The 19862-nt window shown below is 41.3% G+C and overlaps 1 protein-coding gene across 3 annotated transcripts in view; it reads right to left on the reverse strand.

The window, feature by feature from the left end:
• LOC126162967 (coiled-coil domain-containing protein 39) overlaps positions 1-19862 on the reverse strand; it is a 485180-nt gene that overhangs the window by 86803 nt on the left and 378515 nt on the right. For all 3 annotated transcript variants that reach the window (XR_007535141.1, XM_049919812.1, XM_049919811.1), the window contains one exon: positions 1014-1229. Coding sequence is in view for 2 of the 3 variants with exons in the window: in XM_049919812.1 (XP_049775769.1) it covers positions 1014-1229 (216 nt within the window). In the remaining variant the exon portion in view is untranslated. The remainder of the gene's footprint in view (positions 1-1013; positions 1230-19862) is intronic.

Raw genomic sequence — 19862 nt, forward strand, 5'->3', positions numbered from 1 at the left:
CAAAGAGCAGTTTTGTCCAGCAAGGGCACTGACAGGCTAAACAATGAAACTAAGGGCTTATGGTTGGTAATTAAATGAAAAGTTGCACTGTACAAGAACACACGAAATTTTTTACAGGCATAGGCAATAACAAGAGCTTATTTTTCCTGAGATAATAATTTTTCTGAGCCGAATTAAATGTTTATGATACAAAGACAATATGTTGTTCAGAGCAATCTGAATGGTGATGGTCCAAGATGGCCCCCACCATCGTCACTGCCCATGTCAGAGCCCCTTGACATGGACTCAATCTCCCAGATGGCTTCTGCCCCCATCGTGGTCCTATCCATTGATCACCCCAGGGTTCATGGGTGGTGGGATGCCTCCTCTCACATGCTTTTGTAGTAACTCATCAGTTACTACACCTACGGCTCACAGTGGACGTATGTCGGGCCACTACAGCAAGCATAGTGAGCACTGACATTTAAATGACACACTTGCAACTCTCCGAGGTGGCTGTCAGGTGCAGCCTGGTCATCGATCACAGTCACCAGATCTGCAATGCTCACGCAGCACAATACCAGCGACACCTAATGTGGACGGCATCTTTGTAAGAAGGTGCATGCGTCTCCAAGCCCTCATCTGTTAAATGTGTTCAAGATGTGTAAACTACTTTTATTGTATTCTTGTTGATGTCACTCTGTGACCCAATAAATTGCATGTCTTTTATGACCATTTGTTTCCCCATGTTCCTAGTTAGAACACATATATATTGTGCCAAACCTGTAATGCAATTGTGCTAACCCTGTAATGCATGAACAGTTTGAAAAAGAAGAATATTTAATTTTGGAGCTTCCTAACAGGTATTATCCAGTAAAACAGAATTTTGAAAACTTAAATAACAATAGCTCATTTAGGGTGTTCCTGACTGTGAATTCAACATTTACTATAGTGTCATTTAAATTAAGTGATTCCAACGTGAATAGAGAGAAAGTGGGGAAGACAAGAGCTATGAAAAATGGTAAAATAAATACCTTGAGTTTTATAGTTGCTATTGACACCTCCTCTCCTTCTTCTGCTCTACCAAGTGACATCATTGCTATTTCATATTTTGACTGAAGCTGTGCTGTTTTAAGCTTTCGTCCTTGTATTTCTAGTATTAACTTAGACTTCTCTTCTTCCAGAACCCGCTTCTTTATTTTTAACAATTCCTGCTGCATGTTGATTTCTTCCTGGCGATCTCTCATTGCCTGAAAGAACATAGAAGAATGAGAATAAACTTCTCATTAACATAAAAATGGTGATAAATTAATTTAAAAGCAATCATACAGAATGGAACCCTATCCATATTCATACCTAACTTGAAACCATTTTTTCAAAGATTTTGTACAATGTTATGAAATTAGTTCTGATAATTTCCAAATGCACTTCTGAAGCTTAATTATCCTATACATCTACAGAAACAAGCTCGTATGTATTGAAAATGACACTAATCAACAGTAAGTGTGAATCTAACAAGATAAGGTGACCTATAAATGATCTATTTTGACATTAATGTCATGAACTAACAGGTGTAATCAACTAATATACTTGATGAAGCATACCGACAGTTGACAGTTCAAAATGACCACTTGTGTGTGTACAGAGAAAAGCACGAGATGATCAAAAGTGTCTGCAGAGGATGTTGACAATACCAGAGCATCTTACCTTCGTAGATGTACGAAGTCTCTTGGGAAAGTAAGTCTTGCTCTTCAGTTGCCAAACATGAGTGGATGGTTTTAAGAAAATGTTTACACATGTGTCCATACTGGTTACAGTTGGAACATGCTTTAAAGCTAATTAACTATGGTGTACATTATAACTCTGCAAGTGAAGTTGCAATGGGAAGATAACTTATATGGTGTCCAGTGATGAGGCAACTTTACATCTAAGTGGTAAGGTAAATACCCATAATGTTTGCATCTGGGAATCTGAACATCCTAATGAATTTGTACAATATCAAAGAGAGTCCCTAAAATAATACTTCTGGACTGTGTCACAATGTCAAGCATATGGACCTTTTCTGCTGAAGCTGCTATAACAGTGTTAGCGTATCTGGATATGTTGGGAGAAAGGTTCTTTCCCTAATTAGAAGACAAACCTGAAAACTTTATTCGGCAACCAGATGGAGACCCTCCCCCCTGGCATCTCTTTGTACAAAAGTGGTTGTATGTCGAAGCCCCTGAGTGTTGTATTGGTGGTAATGGTCAATATGACAGAGCTCTTGTCCATTAGTCTCCCTGTACAGCTGACTTCATATCATGTAATTTTTTTCTTTTGGGGTTTTATAAAAGTTTGTTACTACATTCCGCCACTACCAAATGACAAGCAGGAGATGAGACACAGAATTGAGATGGCACCTATTGAAAAACGCAGAGACACTTTGCTTGTAAAATGGTAAAAGTTTAATAGTGAATCATGTAAAAAGTCTCAGAAACAGGTTACAAAAGAAATTCTGTGAGTGAAGTCAACATCTGGCTGCATGAAAAATGTGCAAAAGTAAGGTTAAAATTTGTTAGTGAGAATATTCACTGGTCATGCTGACTTCCACTGTGAGCTCACAGAAAGACATTATTACTTTAAGTGCAGCATTATCACTGCAGAAGCAAGAAAACTGTGACCTGAAATATGGGAAAAATTGTTTTTTTTTCTTTTTTTGGAAAATAGCTGAGGCAGTAGACAAAAATAACATCAAAAACAGGCAGAATGATGCATCTGTTCACTCAAACAACAAGTCTGATGCACCTACAGAAGAAACACACACAAAAGTCTTGAAAACTGATAATAAATATAAGTGGACAAATGTAACACGCAGTAGGTAAAAATAATTTAAAGTTTTATCAATTAAAAAAAAAATCTGTATTATAGCTGATTCTTTGCTCAAAAATGTGGCAGTGCCAAATTCCACAATAGATGTTCGTACAGGAATCGAGACCCACCAGTTGAAGAAACACTTTAGCAACATATATAGCTTGCAGAATGGTTCAGGAAAGGCATCTCAAAAGAATTACAAAGGAGTCTTCATTCAAGTAAGTACAAATTCACTTAGAAACAACACTAGGAGAAAATTGTTAGTGAAACAAAACAGTTAATTTAATGTGCCAGTAATCTGTACAAAATGTCTAAAATTGTAGTGAGTAGCATGGTCTTCCGAAGATCTGTCAATGATTGATACATAGAGAGAATAAATTATGATATAAACAAAAACCATAACAATCTATGAATTGTGGTTGTAAATCTGAATAAGGGTAAACACAGTCTTCATTTAAATAGGTTACGATCCGAAATTCACTGACAGCTGTAAAATTCTGAGTAATATGGGAAATGTAACAAATGAGTAGGGTGATATGTTGAATCGTATTAATTTTTCATTAGTTTCTACTTATACATGTAGGCTATACATACACAACGCCTAAGGTAAATTAACGAGCTGTTTTGTGGCAAAGATATTGTTTTGATTCATCTGCAGAAAAATGGAAGAAATGTGCTCTTCAATTTATCAACTCCTGTATCGTCACCTGCTTGTTTCTGTAAGTGGTAGAGGGTGAATGTATGATTAGATCCATCACACCAGTATTGTTTAAAATTTGTATTTCAACTGTACATTAAAATGATTATAATAGAAGGAAACATTCCACGTAGGAAAAATATACCTAAAAACAAAGATGATGTGACTTACCAAATGAAAGTGCTGGCAGGTCGACAGACACACAAACGAACACAAACATACACACAAAATTCAAGCTTTCACTACAAACTGTTGCCTCATCAGGAAAGAGGGAAGGAGAGGGAAAGATGAAAGGATGTGGGTTTTAAGGGAGAGGGTAAGGAGTCACTCCAGTCCCAGGAGTGGAAAGACTTACCTTAGGGGGAAAAAGGGGACGGGTATACACTCGTACACACACACATATCCATCCACACATACACAGACATATTTAAAGACAAAGAGTTTGGGCAGAGATGTCAGTCGAGGCAGAAGTGCAGAGGCAAAGATGTTGTTGAATGACAGGTGAGGTATGAGTGGCGGCAACTTGAAATTAGCGGAGATTGAGGCCTGGTGGATAACGGGAAGAGAGGTTATATTGAAGAGCAAGTTCCCATCTCCGGAGTTCGGATAGGTTGGTGTTAGTGGGAAGTATCCAGATAACCTGGACGGTGTAACACTGCGCCAAGATGTGCTGGCCGTGCACCAAGGCATGTTTAGCCACAGGGTGATCCTCATTACCAACAAACACTGTCTGCCTGTGTCCATTCATGCGAATGGACAGTTTGTTGCTGGTCATTCCCACATAGAATGCATCACAGTGTAGGCAGGTCAGTTGGTAGATCACGTGGGTGCTTTCACACGTGGCTCTGCCTTTGATTGTGTACACCTTCCGGGTTACAGGACTGGAGTATGTGGTGGTGGGAGGGTGCATGGGACAGGTTTTACACCGGGGGCGGTTACAAGGGTAGGAGCCAGAGCGTAGGGAAGGTGGTTTGGGGATTTCATAGGGATGAACTAAGAGGTTACGAAGGTTAGGTGGATGGCGGAAAGACACTCTTGGTGGAGTGGGGAGGATTTCATGAAGGATGGATCTCATTTCAGGGCAGGATTTGAGGAAGTCGTATCCCTGCTGGAGAGCCACAATCAGAATCTGATCCAGTCCCGGAAAGTATCCTGTCACAAGTGGGGCACTTTTGTGGTTCTTCTGTGGGAGGTTCTGGGTTTGAGAGGATGAGGAAGTGGCTCTGGTTATTTGCTTCTGTACCAGGTCGGGAGGGTAGTTGCGGGATGCGAAAGCTGTTGTCAGGTTGTTGGTGTAATGTTTCAGGGATTCCGGATTGGAGCAGATTCGTTTGCCACGAAGACCTAGGCTGTAGGGAAGGGACCGTTTGATGTGGAATGGGTGGCAGCTGTCGTAATGGAGGTACTGTTGCTTGTTGGTGGGTTTGATGTGGACGGACGTATGAAGCTGGCCATTGGACAGGAATTTCTGACTTCCAGCCTTGCCTCTCAATCCTTCTTAAAAAACCTTAATCCTACTCCCACCATCACCACTGCTGAAGCCCAGGCTATCCGTGATCTGAAGGCTGACCGGTCCATCGTCATTCTTCCGGCGGACAAGGGTTCCACGACCGTGGTACTTGATCGTCGGGAGTATGTGGCTGAGGGACTGCGTCAGCTTTCGGACAACACCACATACAAAGTTTGCCAAGGTAATCCCATTCCTGATGTCCAGGCAGAGCTTCAAGGAATCCCCAGAACCTTAGGCCCCCTACAAAACCTTTCACCTGACTTCATCAACCTCCTGACCCCACCGACACCCCACACCCCTACCTTCTACCTTCTTCCTAAAATTCACAAACCCAATCATCCCGGCCGCCCCATTGTAGCTGGTTACCAAGCCCCCACAGAACGTATCTCTGCCTACGTAGATCAACACCTTCAACCCATTACATGCAGTCTCCCATCCTTCATCAAAGACATCAACCACTTTCTCGAACGCCTGGAATCCTTACCCAATCCGTTACCCCCAGAAACCATCCTTGTAACCATTGATGCCACTTCCTTATACACAAATATCCCGCACATCCAGGGCCTCGCTGCGATGGAGCACTTCCTTTCACGCCGATCACACCGATCTTTCCTCATTACCTTAGCCAGCTTCATCCTGACCCACAACTTCTTCACTTTTGAAGACCAGACATACCAACAATTAAAGGGAACAGCCATGGGTACCAGGATGGCCCCTTCGTACGCCAACCTATTCATGGGTCGCTTAGAGGAAGCCTTCTTGGTTACCCAGGCCTGCCAACTCAAAGTTTGGTACAGATTTATTGATGACAACTTCATGATCTGAACTCACAGTGAAGAAGAACTCCAGAATTTACTCTCCAACCTCAACTCCTTTGGTTCCATCAGATTCACCTGGTCCTACTCCAAATCCCATGCCACTTTCCTTGATGTTGACCTTCACCTGACCAATGGCCAGCTTCACACATCCGTCCACATCAAACCCACCAACAAGCAACAGTACCTCCATTACGACAGCTGCCACCCATTCCACATCAAACAGTCCCTTCCCTACAGCCTAGGTCTTCGTGGCAAACGAATCTGCTCCAATCCGGAATCCCTGAAACATTACACCAACAACCTGACAACAGCTTTCGCATCCCGCAACTACCCTCCCGACCTGGTACAGAAGCAAATAACCAGACTACTTCCTCATCCTCTCAAACCCAGAACCTCCCACAGAAGAACAACAAAAGTGCCCCACTTGTGACAGGATACTTTCCAGGACTGGATCAGATTCTGAATGTGGCTCTCCAGCAGGGATATGACTTCCTCAAATCCTGCCCTGAAATGAGATCCATCCTTCATGAAATCCTCCCCACTCCACCAAGAGTGTCTTTCCGCCATCCACCTAACCTTCGTAACCTCTTAGTTCATCCCTATGAAATCCCCAAACCACCTTCCCTACCCTCTGGCTCCTACCCTTGTAACAGCCCCCGGTGTAAAACCTGTCCCATGCACCCTCCCACCACCACCTACTCCAGTCCTGTAACCCGGAAGATGTACACAATCAAAGGCAGAGCCACGTGTGAAAGCACCCACGTGATCTACCAACTGACCTGCCTACACTGTGATGCATTCTATGTGGGAATGACCAGCAACAAACTGTCCATTCGCATGAATGGACACAGGCAGACAGTGTTTGTTGGTAATGAGGATCACCCTGTGGCTAAACATGCCTTGGTGCACGGCCAGCACATCTTGGCGCAGTGTTACACCGTCCGGGTTATCTGGATACTTCCCACTAACACCAACCTATCCGAACTCCGGAGAAGGGAACTTGCTCTTCAATATATCCTCTCTTCCCGTTATCCACCAGGCCTCAATCTCCGCTAATTTCAAGTTGCCGCCACTCATACCTCACCTGTCATTCAACAACATCTTTGCCTCTGCTCTTCTGCCTCGACTGACATCTCTGCCCAAACTCTTTGTCTTTAAATATGTCTGCTTGTGTCTGTGTATGTGTGGATGGATATGTGTGTGTGTACGAGTGTATACCCGTCCCTTTTTTCCCCCTAAGGTAAGTCTTTCCACTCCCGGGACTGGAATGACTCCTTACCCTCTCCCTTAAAACCCACATCCTTTCATCTTTCCCTCTCCTTCCCTCTTTCCTGATGAGGCAACAGTTTGTAGTGAAAGCTTGAATTTTGTGTGTATGTTTGTGTTCGTTTGTGTGTCTGTCGACCTGCCAGCACTTTCATTTGGTAAGTCACATCATCTTTGTTTTTATGTACATTAAAATGAGTTATAAAAAGTTATTAGGAAATCAAAGTTTACTCGTACATTCGTGTTGACCACACTTATCTGTTCATCATTTTGCCCGTGCCAAGATCCTGCATCAGGAGGTTCGGAGCAGACAAGATGAATTTTGGAGGAGCGATCCTGCATTGGCACTGTTACAATCAGGACTACTCACAATGAAATTAATGTGAAGAAGTACATAACTCAAATTATGAATATTGATCTTAAATGTATTGGCATTGAAGGTCTGTTGATACTGGTACCAGTTAAAGTTCACCCAGGATGTTTGTGCAGATTTATAAATTACCTTCCAATTTGTTTCAACTATTCTTCGCATTCAATTTTTTTAAAATTATTCAAACAGCAATTATTAATCAGTTTCCATTATTTTCCCACTCACATATACCACTATTCAGTGAGAAACAATGTTTGGTAACCAAAAATCAAGATCAACAGGCTTTACCTGAACCCATAAATAAGAAAGATTGTCTCTACACACTGCCCTGGAATAAAAATTTTCTAAGTATTGGATTTACAAATGAAAGTCATAAAGTTGACAAATTACAAATTATTCTTTTGGACTGCAAAAATATCAAAATTACTAGCCTCAATGAACACTGGCAAACATTTGAGAATATTGAAAGTCGTCATAAAATCAAAAATTTTGAAGTAGCCAACAGCTTTTTTGGATGAGAGAAATCAATGGGAGGCTCTTGCATATCTTCTCATTCTGATATAAAATATGAAATAGGAGACTATTTTAATTATTTGATTGAGACTAGCAGAGAAAGCTACATTTGAAGCTGTTTTGGTCAAATCTCATTTGCTGCTTGAAAATCTCAATAAAGAAAAAAGGAAAAAGATTGTAATATGTGCTCACTTCCATATCAACATCATAGTTGAAAGCAATTAAGTGTCCAAATTTACTGACATAATAAAAAAAGCTATGACTCCAAAGTAAATCATGCAAGCCACTACATTAAATGCACTATCGGTGACCTGTATTGATAATATTTTAACAAATTATCTGTTTGAAGATATTCATACTTTTTGCTTAGATTTGGGACTTTCTGAACACCCTGCATTATTCATTGAACTGTTGTTGTTGTGGTCTTCAGTCCAGAGACTGGTTTGATACAGCTCTCCATGCTACTCTATCCTGTGCAAGCTTCATTATCTCCCAGTACCTACTGCAACCTACATCCTTCTGAATCTGCTTAGTGTATTTGACTCTTGGTCTCTCTCTATGATTTTTACCCTCCACACTGCCCTCCAATACTAAATTGGTGATCCCTTTATGCCTCAGAATATGTCCTTACCAACTGATCCCTTCTTCTAGTCAAGTTGTGCCACAAATTTCTCTTCTCCCCAGTTCTATTTAATACCTCCTCATTAGTTATGTGATCTACCCATCTAATCTTCAGCATTCTTCTGTAGCACAACATTTCGAAAGCTTCTATTCTCTTCTTGTCCAAACTATTTATTGTCCATGTTTCACTTCCATACATGGCTACACTCATATAAATACTTCAAGAAACGACTTCCTGGCACTTAAATCTATACTCGATCTTAACAAATTTCTCTTCTTCAGAAATGCTTTCCTTCCCATAGCCAATCTACATTTTATATCCTCTCTATTTCAACCATAATCAGTTATTTTGCTCCCCAAATAGCAAAACTCCTTTACTACTTTAAGTGTCTCATTTCCTAATCTAATTCCCTCAGCATCACCCAAGTTAACTCGACCACATTCCATTATCCTCGTTTTGCTTTTGTTGATGTTCATCTTATATCCTCCTTTCAAGACACTGTCCATTCTGTTCAACTGCTCTTCCACGTCATTTGCTGTCTCTGACAGAATTACAATGTCATCGGCGAACCTCAAAGTTTTTATTTCTTCTCCATGGATTTTAATTCCTACTCCGAATTTTTCTTTTGTTTCCTTTACTGCTTGCTCAATATACAGATTAAATATCATCAGGGATAGGATACAACCCTGTCTCACTCCCTTCCCAACCACTGCTTCCGTTTCATGCCCTTCGACTCTTATAACTGCCATATGGTTTCTGTACAAACTGTAAATAGCCATTCACTCCCTGTATTCTACCCCTGCCACCTTTAGAATTTGAAAGAGAGTATTCCAGTCAACATTGTCAAAAGCTTTCTCTAAGTCTACAAATGCTAGAAATGTAGGTTTGCCTTTCCTTCTAGTCAGTATTGCCTCACATGTTCCAACATGTCTACAGAATCCAAACTTATCTTCCCCGAGGTTGGGATCTACCAGTTCTGTAAAGAATTCGCATTAGTATTTTGCAACCGTGACTTATTAAACTGATAGTTCAGCAATTTTCACATCTGTCAACACCTGCTTTCTTTGGGATTGGAATTATTATATTCTTCTTGGAGTCTGAGGGTATTTTGCCTGTCTCATACATCTTGCTCACCAGATGGTAGAGTTTTGTCAGGGCTGGTTCTCCAAAGGCTGTCAGTAGTTCTAATGGAATGTTGTGTACTCCCGGAGCCTTGTTTTGACTTAGGTCTTTCAGTGCTCTGTCAAACGCTTCACGCAGTATCATATCTTCCATTTCATCTTCATCTACATCAGGGCTTAACAACTGGCCAGTTTTTAGTGCGAGTACTTGCGTCTGCTCAGGCACGTGCTCGCGAGCAAGTGCAAGGTCGCGGAGTAGCGAGGAAGGGGAAATGCGCGCGCACGTTTGAATGTGATCTCGCATTCTTAGCAGATTTAACTAGCCATCTGAATGCTTTGAAAATTTTACTACAAGGTAAAGATCTGCTAATTACTCATTTCATAGATCGAATACGAGTTTTTAAAATGAAATTGACACTTTGGGTGAGTCAGCTGGAAACAAGAAACCTAATTCATTTTCCTAAATTATCATCCATGGAAGATGTTCACAAAGACTGTGAACGTTATTCACATAGTTTAGTTGATCAGCACTTTCAATATCTGACAGTACTAGAAAGTGATTTTGATCTGTTCTCTCCATATTCAGCGAATATTTAAGAGATTCGTCCTGAGCTGCAGCAAGAAATTATTGACCTGCAGTGTGACAGAGAATACAGAGACAAATTTCAGAACAAGAAAAACATTTTGGAATTCTACAGACACTTCCCTCAGGATAGATTTCCTCGTTTGCACAAACTGGCGGCTACAATAATATCAATGTTTGGTTCCACGTATGTTTGTGAACAACTGTTCTCTGCAATGAAATGTAACAAGACGCGCATGAGAAACGCATTGTCTGATCGAAATTTAAACTGCACGCTGCGCCTAAAATGCACAAGAACAATTACTCCGAACATAGACACAATTGTAAAGGGCAAAAAGTACAAGATAACCGAGAATCCCACACTTCAGTGACACCTTTTATTGTGCAACAGTTCACAAATTAATGCGAATGTAGAGGCATACACTAAGCTAATAAAATTATGTGGCATGTGTACATTCTCCTCTATTTGTTTCATTTGTCACAGTAATAATTCGTGAGTGATATCCCTGCAGGTGGCCGCGGATTTACATTGACTGGCGGCAGCTGTTGTGTGCCCCACGTGACTTTCCTCACTATCCGCTCTGGTCCGGTAGTGGGGGTAGCGTGCTCGCGCTGCTCCGTGCTCGCGCCTTGCTGCTCACAGCTTGCTCCGCGAGCACGTATGTTGTGAAGCCCTGATCTACATCCTCTTCCATTTCCATAATATTGTCCTCAAGTACATAGCCCTTGTATAGACCCTCTATATACTTCTTCCACCTTTCTGCTTTCCCTTCTTTACTTAGAACTGGGTTTCCATCTGAGCCCTTGATATTCATACAACGGGTTCTTTTTTCTCCAAAGGTCTCTTTAATTTTCCTGTAGGCAGTATTTATCTTACCCCTAGTGAGATATGCCTCAACATCCTTACATTTGTCCTCTATCCACCCCTGCTTAGCCATTTTGCACTTCCTGTCTACCTCATTTTTGAGACGTTTGTATTCCTTTTTGCCTGCTTCATTTACTGCATTTTTATACACTCCTGGAAATGGAAAAAAGAACACATTGACACCGGTGTGTCAGACCCACCATACTTGCTCCGGACACTGCGAGAGGGCTGTACAAGCAATGATCACATGCACGGCACAGCGGACACACCAGGAACCGCGGTGTTGGCCGTCGAATGGCGCTAGCTGCGCAGCATTTGTGCACCGCCGCCGTCAGTGTCAGCCAGTTTGCCGTGCCATACGGAGCTCCATCGCAGTCTTTAACACTGGTAGCATGCCGTGACAGCGTGGACGTGAACCGTATATGCAGTTGACGGACTTTGAGCAAGGGCGTATAGTGGGCATGCGGGAGGCCGGGTGGATGTACCGCCGAATTGCTCAACACGTGGGGCGTGAGGTCTCTACAGTACATCGATGTTGTCGCCAGTGGTCGGCGGAAGGTGCACGTGCCCGTCGACCTGGGACCGGACCGCAGCGACGCACGGATGCACGCCAAGACTGTAGGATCCCACGCAGTGCCGTAGGGGATCGCACCGCCACTTCCCAGCAAATTAGGGACACTGTTGCTCCTGGGGTATCGGCGAGGACCATTCGCAACCGTCTCCATGAAGCTGGGCTACGGTCCCGCACACCATTAGGCCGTCTTCCGCTCACGCCCCAACATCGTGCAGCCCGCCTCCAGTGGTGTCGTGACAGGCGTGAATGGAGGGACGAATGGAGACGTGTCGTCTTCAGCGATGAGAGTTGCTTCTGCCTTGGTGCCAATGATGGTCGTATGCGTGTTTGGCGCCGTGCAGGTGAGCGCCACAATCAGGACTGCATACGACCGAGCACACAGGGCCAACACCCGGCATCATGGTGTGGGGAGCGATCTCCTACACTGGCCGTACACCACTGGTGATCGTCGAGGGGACACTGAATAGTGCACGGTACATCCAAACCATCATCGAACCCATCGTTCTACCATTCCTAGACCGGCAAGGGAACTTGCTGTTCCAACAGGACAATGCACGTCCGCATGTATCCCGTACCACCCAACGTGTTCTAGAAGGTGTAAGTCAACTACCCTGGCCAGCAAGATCTCCGGATCTGTCGCCCATTGAGCATGTTTGGGACTGGATGAAGCGTCGTCACACGCGGTCTGCACGTCCAGCACGAACGCTGGTCCAACTGAGGCGCCAGGTGGAAATGGCATGGCAAGCCGTTCCACAGGACTACATCCAGCATCTCTACGATCATCTCCATGGGAGAATAGCAGCCTGCATTGCTGCGAAAGGTGGATATACACTGTACTAGTGCCGACATTGTGCATGCTCTGTTGCCTGTGTCTATGTGCCTGTGGTTCTGTCAGTGTGATCATGTGATGTATCTGACCCCAGGAATGTGTCAATAAAGTTTCCCCTTCCTGGGACAATGAATTCACAGTGTTCTTATTTCAATTTCCAGGAGTGTATTTTCTTCTTTCATCAATTAAAGTCAATATATCTTCTGTTACCCAAGGATTTCTACTAGCCCTTATCTTTTTTACTTACTTTATCCTCTGCTGCCTTCACTATTTCATCCCTCAGAGCTACCCATTCTTCTTCTACTGTATTTCTTTCCCCCATTCCTAATGCTCTCCCTGAAACTCTCTACAACCTCTGGTTCTGTCAGTTATCCAGGTCCCATCTCCTTAAATTCCCACCTTTTGGCAGTTTCTTCAGTTTCAATTTACAGTTCATAACCAACAGATTGTGGTAAGAGTCCACATCTGCCCCTGGAAATGTCTTACAATTTAAAAACTGGTTCCTAAATCTCTGTCTTACCATTATATAATCTATCTGAAACCTTCCAGTATCTCCAGGCCTCTTCCATGTATACAGCCTTATTTCATGATTCTTGAACCAAGTGTTAGCTATGATTAAGTTATACTCTGTGCAAAATTCTACCAGGCAGATTTCTCTTTCATTTCTTACCCCAATTCCATATTCACCTACTATATTGCCTTCTCTTCCTTCTCCTACTATCGAATTCCAGTCACCCATGACTATTAAATTTTCATCTCCCTTCACTATCTGAATAATTTCTTTTATCTCATCATACATTTCATCAATTTCTTTGTCATCAGCAGAGCTAGTTGGCATATAAACTTGTACTACTGTGGTAGGCATTGGCTTCGTGTCTATCTTGGCCACAATAATGTGTTCACTATGCTGTTTGTAGTAGATTACCCACACTCCTATTTTTTTATTCATTATTAAACCTACTCCTGCATTACCCCTATTTGATTCATTGAACTATCAAATATTCATTGAACTATCAAATATTAACAAAGAAATTTCACATAACAATGGTCATATGAAAAACTTCAGTGAAAAAATTCAACTATTTTTAGTAATATGTTAAGAGAGAATGAACAGCCCTATGACAGCTGTTTTTCATGTAGTAGTACCTTTGAAAAAATTTTAAGTAGCTTTCTTGAAACATTTAATGAGATATCCACTTAGAATCATAGATGACAAATTGACTAGTATATTAAATGGATAGTTCTGGATATAAAAAAATTCTAGTGCCAGGAAGAGGCAACTCCACAATGAACTGAAATATAATGAAAACAGACACTTTGCTGAGTACGTTAGACTTTATAAAGCTACATTTAAAAAGGCTGTGAAGGCCAAAAAAAAATGGCACACAATCAATTCATTTCACAACATAAAAGTAAGACAAAGGCAGCCTGGTCTGTTGTCAAATCAGAGTTAGTTAATAATAGTGAAATGTCTAGGATTCCAGTAGATCATAGCTTTACTATAAATCCAGCTCAAATATCAGAGTGTTTAAATGAATTCTTCATAAATGAAGCAATGTCCGAGGCATTTTGCTCCGATTTTTTAAACATAAGAACATTCACCGGTATACTTGAGAAGGCAGGGCAACCAGATCAGTCATTGAATATATAATAACAGATCAGGGACTCAGGAAGGCTGTGAGGGACACACGCGTATTCAGGGGATTCTTTGATGACACTGATCACAATTTAATCTGCAGTGAAATTGGTATTGTGAGGCCGAAAGTGCAGGAGGTCAGGTCCATATGTAGGAGGATAAGAGTGGAGAAACTTCAGGATAAGGAAATCAGGCACAAGTACTTAACAGTGATCTCAGAAAGGTATCAGTTAGTTGAATGTAGTCAATTACAGTCATTGGAAAAGGAATGGACAAGGTACAGGGACACAGTACTAGAAGTGACTAAAGAATATCTTGGAACAGTAGTGTGTAAAGGTAGGATGAAGCAAACAGCTTGGTGGAATGACACAGTCAAGGCAGCCTGTAAAAGGAAAAAGAAGGCATATCAAAAATGGCTACATACTAGAACTCAGGTAGACAGAGAAAGTTATGTTGAAGAAAGAAACAAAGCCAAACAGATAATTGCAGCATCCAAGAAGAAATCTTTGGAAGACTTTGGAAACAGGTTGGAGACTTTGGGTCAAGCTGCTGGAAAAACCATTCTGGAGTGTAATTAGCAGTCTTTGAAAGGGAGGTAAGAAGGAAATGACAAGTATTTTGGACAGGTCAGGAAAACTGCTGGTGAATCCTGTTGATGCCTTGGGCAGATGGAGGGAATATTTTGAAGAGTTACTCAATGTAGGTGAAAATACGATCAGTAATGTTTCAGATTTCGATGTACAATGGGATAGGAATGATGATGGAAATAGGATCACATTTGAGGAAGTGGAGAAATGGTCAATAGATTGCAGTGCAATAAAGCGGCTGGGGTGGATGAAATTAAGTCGGAACTCATCAAATACAGTGGAATGTCAGGTCTAAATGGCTACACAGGATAATTGAAATGGCGTGGGAGCTGGGACAGGTTCCATCAGACTGGATGAAAGCAGTAATCACACCAATCTTTAAACATGGAAGCAGAAAAGATTGTAACAACTACAGAGGTATCTCTTTAATCAGCGTTGTGGGTAAACTCTTCTCAGGTATTGTTGAAAGGAAAGTGTGAGTATTAGTTGAGTACAAATTGGATGAAAATCAGTGAGAGTTTAGGCCTCTTAGAGGTTGTCAGGACCAAATCTTTAGCTTACAGCAAATAATGGAGAAGTGTTATGAGTGGAACAGGGCATTGTATCTATGCTTTATAGATCTAGAAAAGGCATATGACCGGGTTCCCAGGAGGAAGTTATTGTCTGTTCAACAAGATTATGGAATAGGAGGCAAACTTTTGCAAGCAATTAAAGGTCTTTACATAGATAGTCAGGTAACAGATAGAGTTGACGGTAAATTGAGTTCATGGTTCAGAGTAGTTTCAGGGGTAAGACAAGGCTGCAACCTGTCTCCACTGTTGTTCATATTATTTATGGATCATATGTTGAAAACAATAGACTGGCTGGGTGGGATTAAGATATGTGAACACAAAATAAGCAGTCTCGCATATGCAGATGACTTAGTTGTGATGGCAGATTCGATTGAAAGTTTGCAAAGTAATATTTCAGAGCTAGATCAGAAATGTAAGGACTATGGTATGAAGATTAGCACCTCCAAAACGAAAGTAATGTCAGTGGGAAAGATATATAAACGGACTGAGTGCCAAATAGGAGGAACAAAGTTAGAACAGGTGGACGTTTTCAAGTACTTAGGATGCATATTCTCACAGGATGGCAACATAGTGAAAGAACTGGAAGCGAGGTGTAGCAAAGCTAATGCAGTGAGCGCTCAGCTATGATCTACTCCCTTCCGCTAGAAGGAAGTCAGTACCAAGACTAAATTATCTGTGCACCGTTCAATCTTTCGACCAACTTTGTTATATGGGAGCGAAAGCTGGGTGGATTCAGGTTACCTTATCAATAAGGTTGAGGTTACGGATATGAAAGAAGCTAGGATGATTGCAGGTACTAGTAGATGGGAACAATGGCAGGAGGGTGTCCACAATGAGGAAATCAAAGAAAAACTGGGAATGAACTCTATAGATGTAGCAGTCAGGACGAACAGGCTCAGATGGTGGGGTCATGTTACACACATGGGAGAAGCAAGGTTACCCAAGAGACTCATGGGTTCAGCAGTAGAGGGTAGGAAGAGTCGAGGTAGACCAAGGAGAAGATACCTGGATTCGGTTAAGAATGATTTTGAAGTAATAGACTTAACATCAGAAGAGGCACCAATGTTAGCACTGAGTAGGGGATCAGGGAGGAATTTTATAAGGGGGACTGTGCTCCAGATTGAATGCTGAAAGGCATAATCAGTCTTAAATGATGATGATGATGATGAAGCAAAGTCAGATAATGATGTATCGGAATATATAAGTAAAGTAAATTCCTTTGGACTCCACAAAGAAGTCGAGTACCTCACAGAGTTTTATAAAAAAAGTGTCAATAAAATAGCACCTCCACTAACCGAAATAATCAACTCATCTGTTGAACAAGGATGCTTTCCTGAAGTGTTGAAGTATGCCAAACTCAGACCTCTGTTCAAGACTGGATCGAGGGATGACATGGGAAACTATTGCCATACTTCTCGTTTACCAATCAATTTAAAAGTGTTAAAAGAAAGTAGCTGCAAACACATTAAAAATTTTGCTGTAAAAATGATATTCTTGTAAGTAACCAATTTGGAGTCCAACCAGGATAAGACCCCCTTGGATGCAGTGAATAACTTTATTGAAAAGATACGCAAACCATTGGATCAGAGAATTAACATTGTAGTATCTCTGTTATCTGACAAAAGACTTTAACTCTGTAAACCATGCCTTACTTATCTACAAATTAAATAAATGTGGGATTAAGAGCAATGCTCTGAAATGACTTACACATCATACTTGCAGAACAGAAAACAAAAGGTAACTATCACATCAAATGCAGTGAATTATTATTCTAAATGGTTAGTTGATTACATGTTCTGTAAATCATTTCAATGTTTTATGACTAATGTTAGCATTAATGAACACTTTTAGAAATGTATCAGTGGAATAGAAGGAGTTGCCGAAAAGAAATGGTTTTAAATTAGATTTTAAACTTTGCTTTGCTACCTGTCGGACATTTTATGTGATTGGGCAAAGAACCAAAAATGTTTATTGCTGCATATTGAACACCTGTCTGAGCCACTGAGAGCTTTAACAATGGGTAGTAAAGGTTGTTTTTCCCTCTAGTGTTGTGGGCATGTGCATCACTGTTCTTCTTAAACTGTGATGTATTATTTATGATGAATTTTACTATAGAAAATATGTATTGTGGTGGTATAATTAAAGTGACTAGTTCCTTGAAGAGATACCAACATGACATCCATGGGTGAACGCTACATATTACTCATACTGCTTGCTTTTGTGCTATCAATACTTTGTTTCTAAGTGATAAGTTACCCCAGAAATTATCCTGTACGACAATATTGAGTGGAAATATGCAAAATGTGTCAGCAGGGTGATATGTTTGTTTCCACGATTAGAAATTATATGCAGAGCAAAAGTAGTTGAACTTAATTGTTTGAGAAGCTCAGTGATATGCTTCTTCCAGTTCTTGTTTTCATCAATATGCACACTCAGAAATTTGAAGCATTCTATTCTACTTACTGACTCCTGCTCACGTGCTACATCAATTGTTGGTATGACTCTTGATCATTGTACAGAACTGAACGTATGCTTTTTTATAAATTTAGGGTGAGTTCATTTTCAGAGAACCACCTCATAACTCATTGGAAAATATCACTTACTAACTCTTCTGTTGCTATCTCTCTATTGGGACTTATGCAGAAAGTACCAATTTTGCTTGTTGAATGTTTAGTGGTAGGTCGTTCTCATACATAAGCAATATGAATGGACACAAAATTTAATACTATGGGACACTCTATGGGATTTTTATGCCAGTCACTAAAAGTTTCTACCTGTGTAACATTGCGTAAATTATTCAGCATAACTTATTGCATTCTGATTGTCAAGTATGATTCAAACCAGCTTTGTGTAAAGTCATCAATGCCATAAAACTTGAGTTTGTCTAAGAGAGTATCATGATTTACAACACTGAAGGCCTTAGAGAGATCACAAAAAAATACCAACTGGTGATATTTTATTTATTATTTAAAGCTTGTACTATCTGATGGTATGATGATGTATAAATAGCATTTTCAGTTGAGTAACACTTCTGGAATCCTACACCGGTGTCTGTATATGTGTGGATGGATATGTGTGTGTGTGTGTGTGTGCGCGAGTGTATACCTGTCCCTTTTTCCCCCTAAGGTAAGTCTTACCGCTCCCAGGATTGGAATGACTCCTTACCCTCTCCCTTAAAACCCACATCCTTTCGTCTTTCCATCTCCTTCTCTCTTTTCTGATGAAGCAACCGTGGGTTGCGAAAGCTTGAATTTTGTGTGTGTGTTTGTGTTTGTTAGTGTCTCTATCAAAATACCAACGCTTTCGTTTGGTAAGTTACATCATCTTTATTTTTAGATATAGTCTGTCAAATGAAATTGACAAGTAGGGCAAAAGGCAAAGCAGGATTCATTAAAAGAGACATGAAAAGCTTTAGAAGCTTGCATGATTATGGAAAAGACAAATGTGATGTATGCTAACAATAATAATCAATTTTTGAAAATTTAACATAATTGGATTGATAAACAATCTACTCACACAGTGGCAACACGATAAAACACATATAAAGATATTGAAAACTGCAAGCTTTTGGAGCCAGTGGCTCCTTCTTCTGGTACAAGGGTTGAAGGGGAAGGAAGAGGGGTGGAAGAAAAGGACTGGTGAGGTTTAGGAAATGGAGAGAGTTCAGAAAACTTGCTCAGATTTATTGGACAGGATAGGAAGGAAAGACTGATTGTTGGAGACTGCAGTGGTCTATACTTGAAACCTTAGAGTTTAAAGGTGGAAGATATGGTAATAAACAAGACAGAGATTACTGACAAAACAATGTGTTTGAGTTACTTAGAGTGAAAAGTTAAGTACATTGCATGTTGTAGAGGAGAAAGGGGAGAAAGGGGACGGGGGGAGGAGGGGGAAGAAAGGTCAGAAAATAAAAAAAATACACAAGTCAGAAAATAAAAGATATTGAGAACAAAACTGGAGTGAAGAAGGAACTGTTACTGAGAAGCAATGCTGAGACAGAAGAAATAATGTAGGTGAAGACCAGATATGTGACGAGAACCAAGGACAAATTGTAATGCCAGTTCACCCATGCATAGTTCTGCGAAACTTGTGTCTGGGGGAAGAATCCAGATGGCATGTATGGTGAAACAAGAAATGAGATTGTAGTAACACTGTTCACGTTTACGTCGCACTTCACTTAGCATAGACCGGGACTGTCCAAGGCATGCCCGATGTTAACTGACTGGGCACGGCCCGTGCTGCCAGAGTTGTTGTTATGCCGGCAGAGGTCGCATCCGAATTCTCGCGTGCCCTCTGGTGTACGGGACTCTACTTGCGGCAACTACCGTCCGTGACACACCGTGCCAATGTGCGCCTCCCGCGATCTTTCTGGTGGCTACTGCACTCCTCCTCCTTCGGGGGGTGAAGCCACTGTGATCCACTGCGTCGGAAGGTGGAGCGTCGGGCAGGAGCGATGACCTCCACATCCAT

Source organism: Schistocerca cancellata, chromosome 2, assembly GCF_023864275.1.
Source record: "Schistocerca cancellata isolate TAMUIC-IGC-003103 chromosome 2, iqSchCanc2.1, whole genome shotgun sequence".
Lineage (NCBI taxonomy): Eukaryota > Metazoa > Arthropoda > Insecta > Orthoptera > Acrididae > Schistocerca > Schistocerca cancellata.